The sequence below is a fragment of the Myotis yumanensis genome, unplaced genomic scaffold (genome assembly GCF_028538775.1).
Source record: "Myotis yumanensis isolate MYYU_CA2020_CCGP unplaced genomic scaffold, mMyoYum1.0.hap1 SCAF_13, whole genome shotgun sequence".
In the NCBI taxonomy this organism is placed as follows: domain Eukaryota; kingdom Metazoa; phylum Chordata; class Mammalia; order Chiroptera; family Vespertilionidae; genus Myotis; species Myotis yumanensis.
Window position 1 is genome coordinate 720,717 of NW_027223764.1, and position 22,173 is coordinate 742,889.

General features: G+C 60.9%; 2 protein-coding genes across 7 annotated transcripts in view; both read left to right on the plus strand.

Moving 5' to 3' along the window:
* Positions 1 to 9,712, plus strand: part of BTBD16 (BTB domain containing 16) — a 33,144-nt gene extending 23,432 nt beyond the window's left edge. The window contains exons 12-18 of the mRNA XM_070433228.1: positions 808 to 899; positions 3,360 to 3,442; positions 5,477 to 5,554; positions 6,212 to 6,310; positions 7,011 to 7,199; positions 7,638 to 7,936; positions 9,116 to 9,712. Coding sequence (XP_070289329.1) covers positions 808 to 899; positions 3,360 to 3,442; positions 5,477 to 5,554; positions 6,212 to 6,310; positions 7,011 to 7,199; positions 7,638 to 7,706 — 610 coding nt within the window. The 3' untranslated portion in view covers positions 7,707 to 7,936; positions 9,116 to 9,712. The remainder of the gene's footprint in view (positions 1 to 807; positions 900 to 3,359; positions 3,443 to 5,476; positions 5,555 to 6,211; positions 6,311 to 7,010; positions 7,200 to 7,637; positions 7,937 to 9,115) is intronic.
* Positions 9,713 to 20,445: 10,733 nt separating this feature from the next.
* The window catches only part of PLEKHA1 (pleckstrin homology domain containing A1), a 36,214-nt gene continuing 34,486 nt past the window's right edge, over positions 20,446 to 22,173 (plus strand). For all 6 annotated transcript variants that reach the window (XM_070432017.1, XM_070432024.1, XM_070432022.1 and 3 more), the window contains exon 1: positions 20,446 to 20,637. The gene's annotated coding sequence lies outside the window, so the exon portion shown is untranslated. The remainder of the gene's footprint in view (positions 20,638 to 22,173) is intronic.

Here is a 22,173-nt window from a genome sequence, read left to right on the forward strand (position 1 = left end):
AACTGGGGCCGGGGATGGAACCTGCCACCCAGGTGTGTGGCCTTGACCTGCCCTTGGCCGGGAATTGAACCTGAGACCCTTCGTATGAGCCACGCCGGCCAGGGCTGACCCTGCTCCTTTTTGGTTCTACCCGAAAGCGCGTTGGAAGGGCCTCCGCTGGCCCCCCAGTCAAAGGGCCCCTTGCTGGGAGGGCCTCAGACACCCCAAGTCCAAGTCCTGGCTGAGCCACTGTTTTCGCCCATAAAGTGGAGCCGATGAGACCCGCCCTCCGTCTGTCCCGGGAGCCTGGGAGGCTCAGTGGGAAAGTGAGTCTCAAATCCTCTGTAAAGTGACTTGTGTGTTCCCGTCGGTCACTTGGCAAGTGTTTGCTGGGCACCTACTATGCGCATCGGTCACTTGGCAAGTGTTTGCTATGCACCTACTATGCGCATTAGTCACTTGGCAAGTGTTTGCTATGCACCTACTATGCGCGTCGGTCACTTGGCAAGTGTTTGCTGGGCACCTACTATGCGCGTCGGTCACTTGGCAAGTGTTTGCTGGGCACCTACTATGCGCGTCGGTCACTTGGCAAGTGTTTGCTGGGCACCTACTATGCGCGAGGCTCAGCAGGAGGCGGAGCGGGGAACAGAGCCATCTGTCTCGCGGTCATGGCCTGCGGCCTTCACAAGGTTATCTCCTCGGATTCCCGCTTCCCTACCCTCCCCCCGCCCCCCCCCCCCCCCCCCCCCCCCACCCCCGAGAGCTCTGGCTGCCTTGCTCGCTCCAGAGAGCAGCTCTCTGAGGCCTTTGTTCTCTCTGCGCCACCAGCTTCCCCAAGAAGACCTGCTTCCTGGACCAGGACATGGAGTACGGCTTCATGGAGCTCTTCCTCTGCCTGCGTCTGCACGGCATCATCAGAGGTGAGCCTGCGGGGGCGGGCGTGCTCTAACCACTGAGCAAACAGGGTGCGGGGCTTTGCTCTAACCACTTAGCCACCAGCCGAGCTTCTGAGGACATGGAGTGCGTCCGTGGGAGGCTGTTGGGGATCTGCCCGCCCGGCAGTTCCAAAGGTGTCTGCTGAGATCCCTCATGGTCACTCCTGAGCCGTGTGAGGCTTTGGGGAGTGGCTGCCTGGGCTCAGTTTATCTGTCTGTACAATGGTCATCGTGGAGCTTCCAGGAAGCTTGGAGGCGGACGGAAGGGGCTGATGGACGTGGAGCACAAGCTGCCAGGGCCACCGACGGCCTCCCCGAGCCCGGCCTCCTGGCGGCGGCCCCTTGGGGTGCCCATGTCCGAGTTTGGGGGGAACCCTGGGGCGTGTGTGGTCCAGCCTGGAGTTCCCCACCCTCAGGCTGGGCCCGGGGGCAGCTCGGACTGGGACAGAGGAGGAGACACCACCCCGGGGAGTGTGTTCGGGGTGGCCCAGCAGGCCACCCAGCGAGATCTCTGTGTCTGAAAGGGCATTTGAGGAGTTTTTCTTTCTTTTCTTAAATGCTTTTATTGATCTTTAGAGAGAGAGGAAGGGAGAGAGACAGATAGAAACATCGATGAGAGAGAAACATCAATCGATTGCCTGCCCTACTGGGCATCGGGCCTGCAACCAGGGCATGTGCCCTGACCAGGAATCGAACGGGTGGCCTCTCGGTTCCTGGGTCGACGCTCAACCATTGAGCCACCCCGGCCGGGCTGCTGAGGATGTTTTCACAGCCACGTCCGGTTACCCAGATAAAACCCACAGCTCTAGAACCCGGGGCGGGCGACGGAGCCAGGCAGTTTGGTCCAAGTTGCTCCGAGGCACTCGGAAGGCACTATCGGATCTCAGCCCCCTGCCCCGCCCCGGGGCAGGATGGGGGACGCTTTGGGGAGGGGCTCCCCCCTCGGGCGGGATGGGGGACACTTTGGGGAGGGGCTCCCCCCGCTGGGGGCAGGATGGGGGACACTTTGGGGAGGGGCTCCCCCCCTCGGGCGGGGATGGGGGACACTTTGGGGAGGGGCTCCCCCCCTCGGGCGGGATGGGGGACGCTTTGGGGAGGGGCTCCCCCCGCTGGGGCGGGATGGGGGACACTTTGGGGAGGGGCTCCCCCCGATCAGGTGGGATGGGGGACGCTTTGGGGAGGGGCTCCCCCCGCTGGGGCAGGATGGGGGACGCTTTGGGGAGGGGCTCCCCCCCTTGGGCAGGTGGGGGACGCTTTGGGGAGGTGCTCCCCCCCTCGGGCGGGATGGGGGACGCTTTGGGGAGGTGCTCCCCCCTCGGGCGGGATGGGGGACGCTTTGGGGAGGGGCTCCCCCCTCGGGCGGGATGGGGGACACTTTGGGGAGGGGCTCCCCCCCCTCGGGCGGGATGGGGGACACTTTGGGGAGGGGCTCCCCCCGCTGGGGCGGGATGGGGGACACTTTGGGGAGGGGCTCCCCCCCTCGGGCGGGATGGGGGACACTTTGGGGAGGGGCTCCCCCCCTCGGGCGGGATGGGGGACGCTTTGGGGAGGGGCTCCCCCCGCTGGGGCGGGATGGGGGACACTTTGGGGAGGGGCTCCCCCCGATCAGGTGGGATGGGGGACGCTTTGGGGAGGGGCTCCCCCCGCTGGGGCAGGATGGGGGACGCTTTGGGGAGGGGCTCCCCCCCTTGGGCAGGTGGGGGACGCTTTGGGGAGGTGCTCCCCCCTCGGGCGGGATGGGGGACACTTTGGGGAGGGGCTCCCCCCCTCGGGCGGGATGGGGGACACTTTGGGGAGGGGCTCCCCCCGCTGGGGCGGGATGGGGGACACTTTGGGGAGGGGCTCCCCCCCTCGGGCGGGATGGGGGACACTTTGGGGAGGGGCTCCCCCCCTCGGGCGGGATGGGGGACGCTTTGGGGAGGGGCTCCCCCCGCTGGGGCGGGATGGGGGACACTTTGGGGAGGGGCTCCCCCCGATCAGGTGGGATGGGGGACGCTTTGGGGAGGGGCTCCCCCCGCTGGGGCAGGATGGGGGACGCTTTGGGGAGGGGCTCCCCCCCCTTGGGCAGGTGGGGGACGCTTTGGGGAGGTGCTCCCCCCTCGGGCGGGATGGGGGACGCTTTGGGGAGGTGCTCCCCCCTCGGGCGGGATGGGGGACGCTTTGGGGAGGGGCTCCCCCCCCTTGGGCAGGTGGGGGACGCTTTGGGGAGGGGCTCCCCCCCTTGGGCGGGATGGGGGACGCTTTGGGGAGGGGCTCCCCCCACTTGGGCAGGTGGGGGACGCTTTGGGGAGGGGCTTTGTAACGTCCCACGGGTCCCGCTCACCCTGTGAGTCCGGGCCTGGGGAGGCCTCCGCTCTGACTCCTGCCCTTTTCTCTGTAGATGAGACGGGTGGCGACTCTCGGATGAGCAAACCCGTTAACACGCTCCCTCTGCGTTCCCTCCAGGCCAAGACCTGGACGTGCTGAGGCACCTGAACTTCTTCCCCGAGTCCTGGCTGATCCGGGTCACGGCCAACCATTACCACGCGGTGAGTCGCAGGCCCCGCCAGAGCGATTATCGATTATTGATTATCGTGATGGGCTGCCTCTCTGACTGCTTTCTCTGGAGAAGCATTTGCATTTGAAACCTCTGGGCCTTCCAGGTGGGGACATCTGGGCCTCGGCATGTGCCCTGATGGGGGATCAAACCCAGGACCCGTCAGTCTGCAGGCCGACGCTCTATTCACTGCGCCAAACCAGCTAGAGCACCAATGCCACATTATTGAACATTTCATTATTGAAATGTTTCCAAATGCAGAGAAGTTGAAAGAAAATACACATCAAATACATACCCTCAGATCCCTCATCCACAGACAAGCATTGCTAACACCTTATTACATTTTATTGCCTTTCACCCTTTTTAAAAAATACGTTTTTATTGATTTCAGAGAGGAAGAGTGAGGGAGAGAGAGAGAAACATCAATGAGAGAGAATCATTGATCAGCTGCCCCCTGCACGCCCCCCACTGGGGATCGAGCCCCCAACCCCAGCCTGTGCCCTGACCGGGAATCGAACCCTGACCTCCTGGTTCATAGGTGGACGCTCAGCCCCTGAGCCACGCCAGCCGGGCTCCCCGACACCATTTTTAATGGCTGCCAGCTCTTCCCGGGGGAGACCCTGTAGCCCGCGCTGCGCTCCATCCCTTGGCCTAGAAGGTGTGCGGTGTTTCTCGTGATTAGTTGGCTGTTATGGACGCCTGTGTGGTCGACATATTTACACACGTGGTTTCTCCAGCTGCACTTGGAGTCATTCTCTCACAGGAGATTCTCGAGAGAGGAAAGTGCTGCCTTTTTGTTCTTAATTCACGTGAACGAACTCGGGACCCAATGACTCCCCTCCCCGCGGCGACAGAGGAGCGGCCTCCCGGGCACCGGGCCGGCGCGGGGGTCCCTTCTGTTCCCCGAGGACACAGCGGCCTCTGGGCCTCCGTGTGCGTTTCCTGTCTTGCTGTGAATGGGAGCGGCCTCCTGCGGCATTTCCCCCTTTGTGAACGGTCCATGCGAGCGGCTGGGCTTCTGGTGCGTCTCCAGCCCCACGTGTTTGGGGATGAAATGGGCAGTGTTTGAGTTCTGACGCTGCCTGAGTTTCTCGTTAAAATGCAGTTCAGCTCAACAAATAGCCTTTGTAACGTGCAAACCACAGCGCTCAGGCCCCGCCCCCAGGAGAGGACCCCATGGACCGAGCTGCTCTGAGACCTAGTTCAGGGCTGGACTCTGACGAGCAGGGGCGAGGGAGGGAGGGGAGAGGAAGTCCCCAGGAAGTGTCCACCGCCCTCTTCAGTCCTGCGGGCCCCTCCCACCTCCTGCCTTTCTCCCCTGCCACCAACGTCAGCCTCCTGAAATCCACTCCCCCAGCCCAGCCGGCAGGTGGAGGTAGAGGTGGAGGTGGAGGTGGTGGAGGTGGGGGTGGGGGTGGGGTGGGGTGGGGTGGGGTGGGGTGGGGGTGGAGGTGGAGGAGGCGGACGTGGACGTGGACGTGGACGTGGAGCTGGCCTCGTGGCCCCCTTTGCCCGTGACCGTGACCGTGGCTGTGACCATCCTCTGCCTCGTGATCAGGGCACTCGGGTCACGTGTTGTTTCCGGGGCGACTCCTCGGCCGTCTCTCGCTCTCGTCTTTGCGTTCTCTGAAGGCCGTGAGCCGGTGCCTGGCACCGAGTAGGTTTTCGGTGAACACTGTGGTCCGGCCGAGGACTGAAGGCAGGACCTGGGACAGAACTCCCCCCGGCGCAGTGGGGCTGTGAGGACCGGGGAGCTCATGTGGAGCTGATGTCAGGGCCCGGCCGGCGTGGCTCAGGGGTTGAGCATCGACCTAGGAACCAGGAGGTCACGGTTCCATTCCTGCTCAGGGCACAGGCCCGGGCTGTGGGCTTGATCCCCAGTGGGGGGCGTGCGGGAGGCAGCCGATCCATGATTCTCTCTCATCATTGATGTTTCTCTCTCTCCCTCTCCCTTCCTCTCTGAGATCAATAAACATGTATATCTTCAAAAGGTGATCAGGCTGCCGGTAAACTGTTCTCTTTGCAGATGGAGTGCGGGGGCGACATGGCTTTCGCGAAAGACCTCCCCCACCAGGCGGTGAGGTTCGGGCTGCTCTTCTATAAGGTACTGGCGCTGGGCGTGGGCGGGGATCGTGGCAGGATCCCTCTGACCTCTGGTGCGAAGCCCGGGGCAGAAGAGGAAGCTGGAGGGGCCTCTGCCGCACGCTCACCGCCCCCCAGGAAATAAACTTCCCAAGACAGGGGCCTGGGACAGGCCCGTCAGCGACCCGATGGGCATGTCCAACGTTTCCCCGAGGGTGGCCCGCTGTTCCGGTTCCCAGGGGTGGGGGCGTGTCCCTGGGATGCTGGGCTTTCTGTCCTAGAACTGGGAAAGGCCTGGGCAGACTGGGTTAGGGCTCCCCCTCCCCCCCCCCCCCGGCCCCCACACAGAGAGCCTCTGCTCCGTGAGAGAAACCGCTCCACGCCTGTGTTTAAGGTTGTGAGGGGGGGACCTATTTTTTCTTTCTTAATATGTTTTTTATTGACTTTTAGACAAAGAGGAAGAGAGAGATAGAAACATCAATGATGAGAGAGAAACATCATCCATTGGCTGCCTCCTGCACGCCCCGTACTGGGGATCGAGCCCGAAACCTGGGCATGTGCCCTGACCTCCTGGTTCATAGGTCAAGACTCAACCACTGAGCCCGCCGGCCGGGCTGTCCCCTGGCCTGTGAACGCTGCGGATTTCCCTTGTCACGTTGTCATTTCTGTCCCAACTTAGGAGTACACGTCGTATTCGGAAATGATTGCCATCTACGGGTTCTTCTTTGCCATGAGGGGCATCCGAAACAACAGTACCTCCTACAGCTTCTACATGCAGGTGAGGGGATGGCGACAGGGCGGGGGCCCCCCCGAGACGGCCTCGGGGCCCAGGCTACCCACATCAATAACAGCCGAGCAGTCGTTACTTAGCAGCTAGCAGAGTGTGCCGCCAGGCTGGTGCCAGTCCCGTGCCAGTCCCACTCACAGACCTGATGCGTTTGATTGATTGCAACTAGTGTGAGCTCACGTAGCAGGTGCAGCCCTCAGGCTGAGTGCCTTCCTGGTCACGTGCCTCTATTGGCACAGCTGCGGGGGGAGTGGGACGGGGGGATTCTAGGCTCTGGATCCACCTGTGGGGCTTAGTTCCTCTTCATTTCCTACACGATGGACGGTGGTTTGAGGTGGTCATTTGTCTGTGGAGGCAACAGGAAGTGCCCCCAGGGGATCAAGCCCACAACCTGGGCCTGTGGCCTGACCAGGAATCAAACCGTGACCTCCTGGTTCACGAGGGTGACATCAACCACCGAGCCACATGGGTGTTTACGTTCTGGCAAAGCGCCATGAAGGCCTTCCAGGTCAAGGAGCTCGGTTAGTCCGGGTTGGCAGAACCCCGGTCCGTCGGCCAGCGGTTGGCACGTGGTCAGGGCTCAGACGGCAGCTGACTCCGCAGCAGGCGCCCAGGAAGTGGGATTCTGGGAGACGCCAGGGGCCAGGGGCTGCATAGTCAGCCCCCCCTGAGGCGGCGGCTCTCCTTGCAGAGAATCAGGCCGGCGGACGTGGGGATCCCCTCCGAGGTCTGCGAGCACGGCCTGGTCAGCCTGTGGCCCCAGCGCCTGGTCAAGTACGAGATCAGGGCGCATGCGTGGGTGGACGGCCAGTGGCAGGATTTCGGGACCAAGCCCATCCTGCAGAAGTTCCAGTTTGTCAGGCCGACCTGCAAGAGCCAAGTGAGTGGTCGTTTCTCCTCTCTCTCTCTCTCTCTCTCTCTCTCTAATCAGTTCCATTAAGGTACAAATCACTACAGGTGTTGTTGTTGTTTTTTAATATATTTGTATTGATTTCAGAAAGGAAGAGAGAGAGAAACATCAATGATGAGAGAGACTCGTGGATCGGCTGCCTCCTGCACACCCACACTGAGGATTGAGCCCGCAACCCGGGCCTGTGCCCTGACCGGAAATCGAACCCTGACCTCCTGGTTCATGGGTCGATGCTCCACCCCTGAGCCACGCCGGCCGGGCATATACTTACACATTTTAAGTGTATTTTAAAGGCCTTCGCCAGGTGACTCAAATGAGCAGCCAGAGTTGAAAGCGAAGGGCCTCCCCTCTGCGGGGCCCCGAGCTCGTGTTCCAGCCCCACTGCCTTTGCGTTGCTTCATCTTGTAGGTCTTACAAATCCAAACTGTGGGCAGCCCGATCTACGTCAGCTTCTCGTTCATCTTCCCAGCATCTTGACAGCTTCCAGAAGAATCTACGGGGTGTTTTCTCTCCCACGGCTCTGCATAAAGGAGAATAAAGTGATGTTGAAGGGAATACCCAGGTGTCAGCTGGCTTTCCCGTGAGCAACGGCCTCGGTGGAGCTGGTGCCATCGTCTCCGTCTGCTCTTGGCTGAGCTACGGGCGGCGTGTGACCGTGTAAACAGCAGGGATGTGTTACTTCCAGGCCTGGGGTCTGGAAGTCCCAGGTCAGATGCTGGCAGACATGGTGTGGTGTCTGGGGGGTCCCCCTCCGGCTCATGCACGGCCAGCTCCTCCCTGGTCCTCATGTGGTCAACCAGGCGGGGCGGCGTGCTGAGGCCCCTTTATAAGGGCGCTAACCCCATTTGTGAGGCCTCCACCCGTGTGAGCTAACACCTCCCAAAGGCCCGTCCCTGCTTCCATCACTTTTGGGGGGAGGTTTCACCATGTGGATTCTGGGGGGGCACGTTCAGACCATAGCACCCACCTTTGTGCTGTCTGAGGGCGGAAAGCAGTGGCGACGTGAGTCCATTTGCCATCACTGACTCCCTAAGGCCCCTGGAGCCCAGCTCGACTTTGCATTCTTGGGGCTCTTTGGTGGGATCCCCAACAGAAACACCCCTCCCTCTGGGGATGCCACCTCCCTGGCTGTGGTCCCCGGCAGTGTGGGCCAGGCAGGAGCCAGAGGCAGGAAGGGAAGGAAGCAGCTGTGAGGTGCAGAGTGACTGACTCGCTGACCATCCCGCCACTTTATTTTTTAATTTGTTTTTAAATATATTTAATTGATTCCAGAGAGGAAGGGAGAGAGAGAAACATCCATGATGAGAGAGAATCATGGACCAGCTGCCTCCTGCACGCCCCCCACTGGGGATCAAGCCCACGATCTGGGCCTGGGCCCTGACCGGGAATCGAACCGTGACCTCCTGGTTCATAGGCCGACGCTCAGCCAATGAGCCTCGCCGGCCGGGCCGTTCTGCCACTTTAAAAGGAGCCCCGGGGCTCGGGAGCGGGAAGGTCAGAGAGCCTTTCTCCCCACGTTGCCGACTGGTTCCTATTGCGATGGAACGAAGTGCCGCTGTTTGGTGGCTGAAAGCGACGCGTGTTTGTAATCACACCCGGGGTGCGGGTCACGAGTCCGGGCGGCTCACAAGGACCAGCTCACGGCCTCGCCAGCCACAGTCGGGCCGAGGGCTGTGTTCTCACCTGGAAACAGGGCAGGGGGGGCCGCGTGCCGGCTGGTGAGCTGCGGGCAGGTTCCTCTCTGCAGCTGTGGCTGTGGCTGAGGCCCGGCTGCTGACCCGTGTGGGGTCGGGGTAAGGGCCGGAGGATGGGGCTGCCGCCGCTGCCACCAGTTCCTCAGCGGGGTCCCCCCTCACCCCTCACACTGGATTGTCTTCTTCACCCAGGACAAAAAACAATAATAGCCATAATCCAAGAACAAGCCTGGGCTCTCTCACCCTCCTGTGGGCGCCATCGGCTAGAATCCAGAGGTGCCAGCCTTCTCCGCCAGGGGGCGAGCCCCGCCTCAAGAATGGGAACCGGCCCTTGAGTGGCAGGAATTCGCCAGGAACCAGCCTCCCTGCTCGGGGTTGAGAGGGAACTTTTGCACATTCCGGGCGAGGCTGAGTCACCCCGACGTCCGCGGTGTTGATGTCACAGAAATCTCTGGACTTGGGAAGTACAAGTTCGGAGACAAACATTCTTGCGCTGACCTGACAAACCCTTCTTACAAGTGGAACTGTCTGAGACTGGAATTTAAAGCTACAGCCATGTTCCCAAAGCAGTGACCCAGTGCTAGTCGGCTCAGCGTCTCACGTGCCACCCACACGCCTGCCAGGACTGCTGGGTGCAGGCCGCCCCCCACCCCCGGGGCAGGGAGAAGCCACGCTGGGGTAACCCGGGGAGCGAACTCAGTTCTGCACCAGGTACCATTGTCGCCCCTCCTACCGGCACTGCTGGTTACTTATTATTATTATTATTTGGTTAATCCTCACCTGAGAATATTTTTCCATTGCTTTGCAGAGAGAGTGGAAGGGAGTGGGGGGTGGGTGGGGGGGGGGGAGAGAAACATTGATGCGAGACAGTTAATCAACCGGTTGCCTCCCGCAGGCACCCCGACCAGCGTCAGGGAGCAAACCTGAAACCCAGGTACATGCCCTTGACCTGGAATCGAACCAGACAGGGTGCAAATGGGAGGCAACCAATCAATGTGTCTCTCACATCGATGCTTCTCTCTCCCTCTCGCTCTCCCCCCTCCTCCTCCCCCTCCATTCTCTCTAAAAAAAATCAATGGCCCTGGCCGGTTTGGCTCAGTGGATAGAGCGTCGGCCTGCGGACTGAAGGGTCCCAGGTTCGATTCCGGTCAAGGGCATGTACCTCGGTTGTGGGCACATCACCAGTGGGGAGTGTGCAGGAGGCGGCTGATCGATGTTTCTCTCTCATCGATGTTTCTAACTCTCTATCCCTCTCCCTTCCTCTCTGTAAAAAGTCAATAAAATATATTTTAAAAATAAATAAATAAATAAATAAAATCAATGGGGAAAATACCCTCAGGAGAAGATTTTAAAAAGCAGCAGCAGCGTTGGCTGTGATCCGGGGCGCTGAGGGGCTCGCACAGGAGTGACGGGTGGAGAGGGCGCCAAACAGCCTGACTGGGAGCGACGGCAAGCCGGCCGCTCTGTCTAAAGGGAAGGGCCACTCTTGACCGCCCCATGAAGGGCCATGCGGCCAGGTCCCCGTTCCCACCTGGGGGACGGCTGCAGCCTCCTGGGACGGAGAGCGCCGCTGCGGCCACACTGTGCGCACCTTCCAGAAGTGGCTGCACCAGTTGGTTTAAAAGCAAACATTCCCGGCCCGGCCAGTGTGGCTCAGTGACTGAACATGGACCCAAGAACCAGGAGGTCACGGTTTGATTCCCGGTCAGGGAACAGGCCCGAGTTGTGGGCTCGATCCCCAGTGTGGGGCATGCAGGAGGCAGCCGATCCGTGATTCTCTCTCATCATTGATGTTTTCTCTCTCTCTTTCTCTTTCCCTGAAATCAATAAATATACATTTTAAAAACAATTTATTTAAGTTAAAGAAAAGCCCCTTCAGCGTCCCCTCTCCTTTCCCAGGGCAGAGCCTGTACCCTGTGCCTGGCTGAAGGGCACCTGTCCCGTCCCTCTGCCTGCGCCCCCCCCGCCCCCCGCCCCCCGCCCGCCCACGGGGAGCCCACGGCCCGCAGGTGTGGGATGTGCCGGCTTCTCCCAGCCGTGAGTCAGGCGCAGCTTTTGTTGTGAGGAGCCGCATGGGCAGGCCCGCCACTCCCTGGCCGGCCTCCCACGTCCAAAGCAAACAGGCGGGGGTGGCGTGCGGGCACCAGAGGGAGGAGGGCATTTCAGGGCAGCAGGAGCGCGTCCAGAGGGAGGCCTGCTTGTTGGGAAGTGAAGACGGGGAGTCCAGGCGTGAGGGGGGGCGGGCAGAGGGCACACGCCTCTGCCCACGGGCGGTGGACACCGTCTGACAGCACCTACTATGCGCTGGGCCCCGTCCTCACCACCTGTGGGCAGCGGAAGGATCATCCCGCCAACGAGGAAACTGAAGCTCCCAGCACTGAAGTGGGGGGCTCACAGGTGCCAGGGAGGGAGGGGGCTGGGGCTCAGGCCTGTCTGGCACCAGTAACAGCTCCTCAAAACAGCGTCCTGGGCCAGGGCTGAGGTCACGGAGAGGCGGCCATTTCGTTCTTTGCACAAGCAGATGTCCTAGACCAGGGGCGGGGCGCCGTCTTCCTGCCAAGGGCCATGTGGGTATTTATAGCATCATCCTCCGCAGGCCGTGCAGAATCATCACCTTCAAAGGCAGCTGCTGCATCTGGTCAACATCTTACTCACCCCTCACGCTTGGCATGGCCGGACCCCACGATTTTCATGCCCCTGACGTGGCCCTCGGCCAGACGTTCCCCACCCCTGCCGGCCGTGTAAACAATGCCGATGGTCCTACAACAAAAGCATGAGCTGGCGAAGGGCTGTGGGCCAGAGACGGGGGGCGGGGGGCAGGGGGACAACGGGGGGCGGGGGGGTGGGGGGGCGGCTGGTGGGTGCGGAGCCACATGGATGGCCTTATCACGGGCTTACATGAGGACAAGAGAAGTGGGAGAAATGCAAGGACTGCCACCAGCCCCCGCTGAGCTGGGGGCCAAGGAAGCAGCAAGAGAAAAGGACAGGGGGAAGCACCCCAATGCCCCCCACAGAAGAGAGAAACGGTGCATCACTCACGAAATGAAAGGCCACGCAGCGACAGACAGGACAGACTATTCGCACACGGTGACACAGAGACGCCGCACGGACGGAGGGCTGAACAGAAGCAGTTAGATCCCAAGGCCAGCGTGACGGCGGCTGCAGTTACGTGGACGGGAGGTTCAAGGACGGGCAAAACTAGCCTAGGGCGGGCGAGCCTGGACAGCGATTCGGTGGCTACAGGGAGCTTTCTGGGTGTTAGAGGAGCGTCCTGAGCTGGTGGTGGTCGCACTGTGACAGAAAAACCGGAGAAGAACCAAGCAACGCTTAGAGAGATGGAGTTACATGTACTACGCGCGGGCCCAGAGGAAATGGATCTCAAGTTCTGGGTGGTACCGCACACCAAGTTTCTCATATTTATACGATTTTACCCTCTTGGTCTCCCTTATATGGTGCTTTCCGGTCCCCTTTGCAAGTTCTTAAAGGGCCCTATGTGCTGGGGCTTTGAGGCCTCGACCAAGGGCTTGGCCTGACGCCAGCACTGATAACTTCGTCCGGGGAAGGTTTAATGGCCTCTCTGGAATGGGAGCAGTCTTATTTTCCTTATTATTTAAGCCAGCAAGCATCTACAGAAGCCAGAAATAGAGGGTTAAAATCTCAAACAGCAGTTCTTATATAAGATGGATGCTTCACCACACCTCATCAGGCTTCATATTTAGGAGTTGCAGGCTTGCTAGCTGGCCTGGCCCAGGGGTTAAACATCAACGTATGAACCAGGAGGTCACAGTTCGATTCCTGGTCAGGGCACATGCCCGGTTTGCAGGCTCGAGATCCCCAGGGATTCTCTCATCATTGATGTTTCTCTCTCTCTCCCTCCCTCTCCCTTCCTCTCTGAAATCAATTAAAAAAAAAAAAAGTTGCAGACTTGACCACACATCTTAGTCCTTGGGCTGCTATAACAAAAGGCCACACGCTGGGTAGTTTAGGCAGAAACTTATCGCTCACAGCCCTGGCGGCTGGGAAGTCCAAGATGGAGGTCTGGGCTGAGCCCAGTGCTGGGGAGACCTGTTTCTGGGCTTGCGGAGGCTGCCTCTGGCTCAGTCTCCCAGCGTTTGGGGGGAGGGAGGAGGGTGAGCTCTCTGGAGTCTCTTCTTCGAAGGGCACTAATCCTCTTGGATGAGGGACCCACCCCATGACCTCGTTTGACCCTAATCACCTCCATAAACGCCAGTCTCGGAGCACAGTTACAGTGGTGGTGGAAACGTCAAGGTGGGAATGTGGGGAGGAACACAAACACTCTTTTTCAGTTTTACTTAAAAATGAAAGGCGCCCTAACCGGTTTGGCTCCGTGGATAGAGTATCGACCTGCGGACCGAAAGGTCCCGGTTCATTCTGGTCAAGGGCCGCCTACCTGGGTTGCTGGCTCCTCCCCTGCCCGGCCCCAGGGCACATGCAGGAAGCAACCAATGGATGTGTTTCTCTCACATCATGTTTCTCTCTGTCTTTCCCTCTCTTCCACTCTCTCTAGAAGTCAATGGAAAAATATCTGGGGGGGACGGGGGAAGGATTAAAAAAAAGGTTAAGACTTGAACCTAGCAGGGGAAGCCAGCTGGGGACCTGGACTGGGCAGCCTGCAGCGCTGGGTAAGGCCATGGGGGGGGGGGAGGGGGCCTGCGGTGCGGGGTGAGGCCATGGGGGGGGCAGGGGGCCTGCGGTGCGGGGTGAGGCCATGGGGGGGGCAGGGGGCCTGCGGTGCGGGGTGAGGCCATGGGGGGGGCAGGGGGCCTGCGGTGCGGGGTGAGCCCATGCGGGGGGCCTGCGGTGCGGGGTGAGCCCATGGGGGGGGGCCTGCGGTGCGGGGTGAGGCCATGGGGGGGGCCTGCAGTGCGGGGTGAGCCCATGGGGGGGGCCTGCAGTGCGGGGTGAGCCCATGGGGGGGGCCTGCGGTGCGGGGTGAGGCCATGGGGGGGGCCTGCGGTGCGGGGTGAGCCCATGGGGGGGGCCTGCAGTGCGGGGTGAGGCCATGGGGGCCTGCGGTGCGGGGTGAGGCCATGGGGGCCTGCGGTGCGGGGTGAGGCCATGGGGGCCTGCAGTGCGGGGTGAGGCCAGGGGGGCCTGCGGTGCGGGGTGAGGGATGGGGCGAAGCTCTTTAACGGGAAGGGAATCGTGCAGGACGCGCGGCTGCAGGGGCGGCGCTGAGGTCCTGTCCGCCTGGGCCCGGGGCGTCCCCATCGGGTGCAGCGTCTGCCCGGGGCCCTGCACCTGCTGCCTGGGCGGGTCCGACCGGCCCCCCTTTCAGCTGCTGGAAACCCGGGGGGAGGCGGAGGCGGGGAGGGAGTGGAGTCCCGGTGGGAGCCTGGTCTCAGCTGCGAGGGTGCGCCCGGGGGCCGGGTTTGTGCGGCTCCTGCGGCCCGGCCTCGAGTCCAGACTGAAGGCCCCGGGGCGGGGGGCAGAGACGGGTTACATGGGGGGGGGGGGGGGGGGGAGGCGGCTGTTTTCAGAGCGGCCGGGCCAGTCCTCCGGTGGGGGGGCTGGGGGGGTACCGGAGGAGTGAGGAGGGGGTGCGGGGGGGGGGGGGGGGAGCCTCCCAGCTTTGAGGTGAAAGTAAATGGTTTCTAAAGAGACGGTGGCGCCCTGGCCGGTTGGCTCAGCGGGTAGAACGTGGGCTGCGGCCCGAAGGGTCGGGTTGGGTTGTGGTCGAGGGCATGTGCCTCCTGCAGGCTCCTCCCCGGCCAGGCCGCCGGTCAGGGCGCCCGCAGGTCACGTATGGGTGTGCTTCTCTTACGTGGGCGTTTCTCTGTCTTCCTCTCTCCACTCTCCACTCCCCCAAAAATCAATGGGAAAATATCCCCGGGTGAGGATTAACCAAAAAAAGAAAAAAAGAGCTGATTGACACTCAGCAGCGGTCCCAGTCGGCGAGGGCAGGGCAATACCTCCGTCCTCCATCCTCCGTCCAGGTCCTGGGGACAGTGCTGAGGCCTGTCCGGAGCCCCCCCTCCTGGGACGGTCCCCAGGGGTCCTTCCACCTTAGCCTCAGGAGATGAACCCTAACTTAGGTCAGGACGGCCCCGGGCGTGGCTCGGTGGTTGGGTGTCCACCTAGGAACCAGGGCACATGTCGGGGCGCAGGCGCGGGTTGTGGGCTCCATGCCCGGGGGCGGGGGGGGGGGGCGTGCAGGAGGCAGCCAATCCATGATGCTCTCTCATCACTGATGTTTCTCTCTCTCTCTCTCTCTCCTTTCCTCTCTGAAATCAATAAAAACATATTTTTATAAATTAGTTCCAGAAGGACGATCCCAGGCAGGTCACTTAATCCCAGCCCCCCTGTGGCAATGCCTGAGCCTCATCCTCCTCCTCTTGGCTGAAGCCGGGCACGTTGGGGGGCGGGGCGGACGCCTGCTGACTGCTCAGCCACAAAGCCAGCCCCCCGAGTTCCTTCCCAGCTTTCATTTTTACTCTGAAAAATAGGGAAGGCTGTTTTTAACTCTCTGCTACCCAGTTTCTCCAGGGGACCTAACAGGGGAAGAGCTGGGTCCAGAGAGTGGGGTTCATGCTTACTTCATACATGAAATACATACGTGTATGTTAGTGTATGGCCGGCACCTGGAAGGCAGCCCACCATCGACTCTCATCTAGAATTTCCAACTTGGCTTGGAGGCCCCTGGGAACCCACGGAGTTCGCCCCCATTGTTAGAAGCTGTGCGAACAGCACCCAGGGATTCGCTGAGGCGACAGGAGGACTGAGGCCCACTCAGCGAACCCCCTCTCCCTGCCCGTGCCATCCTTAACCTCAACAACCCCCCGGTCTTTCCAGGGAGACCATGGGGCTGAGTTGTAGAACCAGGGCCTGGTCCAGCTCAACCCGCAGCTGGTCTACGTGGCCTGGGAGGCCCTCTACCGACCCGCTCGAGGGCTTTCTCACTAACCTCCGTTACATTACTACAATCCTCTCCCTGTGCTGGAGATGTTTTGCATATTTAAAAAAATTTTTTAAAATTGATTTCAGAGAGAGAAACCTCCATGATGAGAGAGAATCACTGATTGGCTGCCTCCTGTAGGCCCCCTAATGGGGATCGAGCCTGCAACTGGGCATGTACCCTGACCAGGAATAGAACCGTGGCCTCATGGTTCCTAGGTCGACACTCAGCCCCTGAGCCACGCCAGCCAGGCTGTGTGCCGGTTTTGGCCATGTGATGTGTGTGTAGGCATGTTCGCAGGCACAGGGGTCTCCACCTTCGCATGTGATGACGGGGCTCACCTTGATGTTTATGCATGGATTTCCCCGAGTAAAGACAGATCACCCCTTTGTCCGGGGACCCACTGCTGAGCGCTGCTGTGTGTTCCCCGCTTGCTGGCTCCCAACCGCGTTCTTTCCCATAAAAATCCTCTGAGCGATGGTCCTTCGGCTGAGTCATCGACCTGTGTGTTCCGGTGGCAGGAACGGGCGGAGGGGGGTGGGGGGCTAGGCCTGGAGGTGCTCCTCTCCTCGACTTCGGACGCTGACCCCGTTCCTAACGGGACCGGTGGCCTTCCTCACTGACCAGGCATCTCTGTTCCGGGCGCTGAGAATAAACTGACCAGCCAAACAGAGACAGTGCCTGTGTGTGGAGGTCACGCTCGAGGGAGGCGTGCAGAAAGTCAGATAAACATGGCGAGTGTGAGAAGGTGGTCACTGCTAAGGGGAGGGGATAGGCCGGGTCGACGCTGGGCGGGGGGGGCAGATATCCGAGGGGCAACGGTGCTCAGTCACTTCCTGTGTGGCTCTGGGCCCGTCACATGCCCTCTCCACATGGCACGAAGGGCTCAGCAAGTGCTCCTGAGCGAACCGCAGATGCTTTATACGCGAGGGGCCTGGCGCTGGGACGGCAGTGACGGCGTAGAGGTAAGTGGCAGCCCGGCTGGCGTGGCTCCGTGGCTGAGGGTCTGCCCAGGACCACGAGGTCAACAGTTGCGGGCTCGATCCCCAGTGTGGGGCGTGCAGGAGGCAGCCAATCAATGACTTACGTGTTCGGACCATAGGTTCAAGCTTACAACCACAGCCGTTGGCTATGATTGTGCTGGGAGGGCCCTGCCCTCCAGCTGGGACTTGCACGTGGCAGTGAGAGGACCCTATCCTTTCATTAGTCTGAGGCTTGAACCTGGCCAAAACACCGTAACCGAGTCCCACAGTGGACAAGACAGTGTGTTGACATCTAAGGTCCATAACAGATGGCGCGAGAAACACGAGAAAACTCGTGAGCGGAACGCAATGTGTTAAGAACAGTATGCCATATACGCCAGGTCCCTTGAAACATATGCTGTGCAGATGTTTCTTCCCTGCAGCGACTGTGTCAAGCAGCAAGGACGGACCGGCTTCTGGCATCAGTGGGACATTCCAGAATTCCTCACACTGTCTGTGGGTCCCAAATGTTCTTGGTTGGCTCCCAGGCTGTCATTTCAACAAGGGAATATTCCACAGACTGAAGAAAGCACAGTTACGTAATGAACCTCTCCATCCAAACAAGGCAGGAGGAGAAGCCGGAAGAGGATTGTCAGTTTTTGTTGCTGCATTTACTGGCCGATCCCAAGTTCTCCTCCCGGGAGGCTGCCCCCAGGCCTGCTTACACTGCAACCCCAACCCCAACCCCGACCCCAACCCTGCAGCCTCGCCTGAGTCCCATCTCTGGCTCCCCTCGCTGTCTATGCAAGTGGCTCTCAATGTCAAACAACCTTTGGGGCTTGCTGGGCAATACGAGCGAGGGAAGAATTTCTAAGCCCTCAGTCAATAACGCCAGAGGAGAAGACCGATGAGGACTAAGATTCCCGAGGGTGTGAGAGGCCCTCCGCCCCTGTGGGCTGATCTCTAAGACCAGTGGTTCTCAACCTGTGGGTCGCGACACCTTTGGGGGCCGAACGACCCTTTCACAGGGGTCGCCTAAGACCATCGGAAAACACATATATAATTACATATTGTTTACAGTAGCAAAATTATAGTTATGGAGTAGCAACGAAAATAATTTTATGGTTGGGGGTCAGCACAACATGAGGAACTGTACTAAAGGGTCGCGGCATTAGGAAGGTTGAGAACCGCTGTCTAAGAGGGTTTTCAGATCAAACACAAGACATTGCATTTGAATTTCAGAAAAACAAGGGATTTTTCTTTTTTTTTTCATTTTAAGTATGTCTCGAATATCCCATCTAGAATCTTCTAGAATTCCTGAATTGGAGACCCCTTCCAGAACTTCTAGCTAGGAAAGGCAAGCTCAAATGTTTAGAGGGATCAGGCAGGTGACATCTGGGTTTTTATGTGCAATTTCCCTACATTTAAACGTTAGCCACACATTCAGTTAACAACAACAACGACAACAAACTCTGCCCAGCCCAGCCGGCGTGGCTCAGCGGTTGAGTGTTGACCTATGAACCAGGAGCTCACAGTTCGTTTCCCAGTCAGGGTACGTGCTCGGGTTGTGGGCTTGATCCCCAGTGTGGGGCGTGCAGGAGGCAGCCGATCTATGATTCTCTCTCATCTTGATGTTTCTTTCTCTCTCTCCCTCTCCCTTCCTCCCTGAAACCAATAAAAATACATTTAATTAAAAAACAAAACAAAACCCCAAAGGCCACTGTGGGCCAGAGGAAATAGTGCTCTGGGCAGTTCACAGATTGTGGGGAAACCAAACCCTTTCACCTGGTGAGCAGGTGAGGATGCGAGGCCTGGAGAAGACGGGTGTCTGCTGGGCCACACGACCAGGGTCTCCCGAAAGAACACGGACCAGTGGTCTTGGGAATGTGGAAGGTGAAGTCTGTCAAAGCCAGGACCGGAGCCTTCCATGAAGCTGGCGAGGTGCTTTCACTGCCATCCGTGCCTGGGGCTCTGAACACGCTGTGAGGGGAGCAGCTGGTCGCTAAGGGCCAGTACAACGAGGTGCTGCGAGCTGCCACGGGCGCACAGTAAGTCTCCGCAGGTAAGACTTGAGCTGTCTTCCACTTCCCATTGGTTCAGATGAGATAAAGTTGAAGCTTCCTTTAGGATCCTAATAAAGACACTCCAAATCCGATTTTCTGCCTCATGAACAGAATCAAGTCAGGAGGAGGCCAGGATGAGGGCCCAGACTTTTATTTTTTTTAAAAATATGTATTTCTATTGATTTCAGAGAGGAAGGGAGAGAGAGGGGGGGAGAGAGAGAGAGAGAGAGAGAGAGAGAGAAACATCAATGATGACAGAGAATCATGGATAGGCTGCTTCCTGCACGCCCCGCACTGGGATCGAGCCTGCAACCTGGGCATCTGCCCTGACCGGGAAGGGAACCGTGACCTCCAGGTCATAGGCCGATGCTCAACCACCGAGCCACGCTGGCCAGGCGGGCCCGGACTTTTCACCCAGTTCCCAACTACGGGAGGTGTTAACTCGGGAGAGTTCCCGCCAGGCCCGCAGGCTCATTGGCATTTAACTCGCACCTTTGTCCTGGCCGCTGCAGCTTGTCCTCCTGCAGGGCACGGATCTGTCTCCTGCACACCTTCCTCTAGGAGGGACATTCTGAACAGAGTTGGTACAGAGGTGAAGAGGGAAGGATGTGATCTAAGGCTGGGCAGGGGAAGGGAAGGAAGGAGGACACAACAAACAGGGCCCGAGAGCCCGGCGGTGCCGTGCTCTGTGAAAGGCACGGCCAGTAATTCTCTCCCAGCCCTTGGCATGTCTGAATAATTCTCACCTTTCAGGTGAGAGCCTTCGCTGACCACCCCCATCCAGAGCCCCCCCCCCCCCCCCCCCACGCTCTAACTGCCCAGTTACTGCCTGGCACCAACATCTATCATTGTCTTAAGGACTCGCTCCCCTTACAGACTACAGGCTCCATGAAGGCCTGATGGAGCCCGCCTCGTTCTCAGATGTAGGCCTCGTGCCCATCACGGAACTTGGCACATAGTAGGTGCTCAACAGAGATGCTAACTATGAATAAGTATTTATGAAAAGACATGGTTATTCTCCATCTTTTCTGAAAGACTTTCCACTGACCCTTTAAGTGTCTCTGAGGCTCGGGTCCCTAGGGTAGGAGGTGGGGCCCCAGTTCTAGGTAGGAATGGTTAGGGCGCAGAATTGGCGCGGGAGCTGAGAAGCGTGGTTCTGCGGGTCGCGCCACAGACAGTGAGTCTGTGCTTCCTGCACTGATGATGGGGCAGCTGGCAAACAGCTTATCTGCAAATGGACAAAGCCTGTCTTTGGAGATCCCGGTGCCGCGAAGCTCTATTCCAGGCGATGACATCAGAGAATCCTGAGCCCCACCCCCGAGCCAAGCCCCTTGTTGTCGAAAACTACGAATCCCAGGATGCTCCGCCGCCCAGGGGCCCAGAGCTCTGCGCGCGACCCGCCCCGACGTGCCCGAAGCCTCCTCCCCGGGAACCAGGCAGACACCGGATACCAGGCTCGCCGAGCCGCGCGGGGCCTGCCGGGAGTTGTAGTCTCGCGGCCTGGGAGTGCCCGCTCGGGAATCTCGGCCGCCGTCTGGGGGCCGCGGCGGCGCGGCGCGCGTGCGCAGTGCGCAGGGGCCGTCGTGGGCACCGCTCGGGCAGTCGGCGCCGGTGGGAGCGCGGCCGGGTCGGCGAGGGGCTCCGGGCCGAGGCCGCGGGGAGCTCGGCGTGAGGAGCGCGGCGTGCCGGGCGGGGCGAGGCGGGGCCCGGGAGCGCCGCGCCGGCGGAGGGAGCAGGAGGCGGCCGCGGTCCGCCGAGGGGCCGGCGGCGCTGGTGAGTGCGGGGCGGGCGGCGGGCGGCGGGCGCGCCCCCACCTGGGCGAGGCCGCGGGCGCTCACCTGCGCCGGGACCGGCCGGGCGGGAGGGGCGGGAGGGGCGGGACCCTCCCCGCGGCGCCTCCGGGTCCTGCTCGTCTCCGGCGTCCGGGCGGCGAGGGCGGGAGGCCTCGGGGCGACCAGCGCCCCCCGCTCCGCCACCGGGTGCGGCCGCGCCTCCTCCTCCGGCCGCCGCCGCGGGCCCCCTCCGGGCGGCGGGTCGGCGCTCGAGGGCGAAGCTTCCCTGGGCCGCGCCCTGCGCCCGGAGCCGCGCGGTCTGAGCGCGTCACCTTCGCACCTGAGCTCAGGTGGCGGCGGCCATGGGCGGGCCGCGCGGGGGCGGAAGGCGCCGGCCGGTGGAGGCTCGGCCGCGCTCCCCGCAGACCCTCCTGGGGCGCCGTCGGGGGGGCCTGTGGCTCAGGGTTCGAGGGGCTCCGCCCGAGCCGCGCGGCGGGGTGAGTGAGGAGACCCGGCGGCGGCGGGGGCGGCGGGAGCGCAGGTGGCCCGCCTTCCGCTCCCCTCCGGCCGGGACCCCGCTGCTTCCTGGACGGCGGGTCGGGAGGCCGCCGCCCGCGGGGTCGTTTCCTAAGGCGCCTCTTTGCCGCGGGGGGCGGGGGACGTACGGGGGAGGGGGGACGCCCCGCGGGTTCACCGCGGCCTTGGGCTCAGACCCCGTGTCCCCCGCCCTCCCGCACTCCGGGTGCGCGGCTCACGCCCTGGAAGCACTTTGCAGCGCAATGGGGGCGAGCTTTCTGCGATTCCCGTAAAACGTGAAGTTTTGTGAAGCCCGTGTTTCCTTCCACCCGAAGGACTGGAGTTGTTATTCCGAGAGGGTGCGATTCGTCCGACCCGGCGCCCCGCGCATCGCAGGCGCAGGTGTCCATGTCCACAGGCGCCGGCAGTGTCCCCGCGGGGCTGTGTGACCCTCCCTCTCCAGGCCAGGTCTCCCCACGGGGTCACAGGTCAGATGCAGGTGCCTGAAGCGGAGCCCAGGGGGTGAACAGTTCCTTCCTTATGGCGCTATCCACCCGGGTCCCCGCAGGCTCCTCTCCGGAGTGACCTGCGTGGGGAGGAGGCTGGATTGGTCCTTTTTGGTGGCTTTCTGAGGTCAGGATGTGATATGTATCTTGCTTATTATAAGATTGTGTTTTTGTGGTGCTTCGGGGGAAGGAGCAGGTTGTGGCCTCGCTCTCCCGTGTTAAGCCTGGCGGAGGGGTAAGCTGGTGCGGGAGACACGGCGCAGCAGGAAAAGTGCACCATTAGCACAGCAGATAAAGTGCAGGATTGGCACAGCAGGAAAAGTGCAGGATTGGCACAGCATTAAAAGTGCACCATTGGCACAGCTGGAGAAAAGTGCACCATTGGCACAGCAGGAGAAAAGTGCACCATTGGCACAGCTGGAAAAGTGCACCATTGGCACAGCTGGAGAAAAGTGCACCATTGGCACAGCAGGAGAAAAGTGCACCATTGGCACAGCTGGAAAAGTGCACCATTG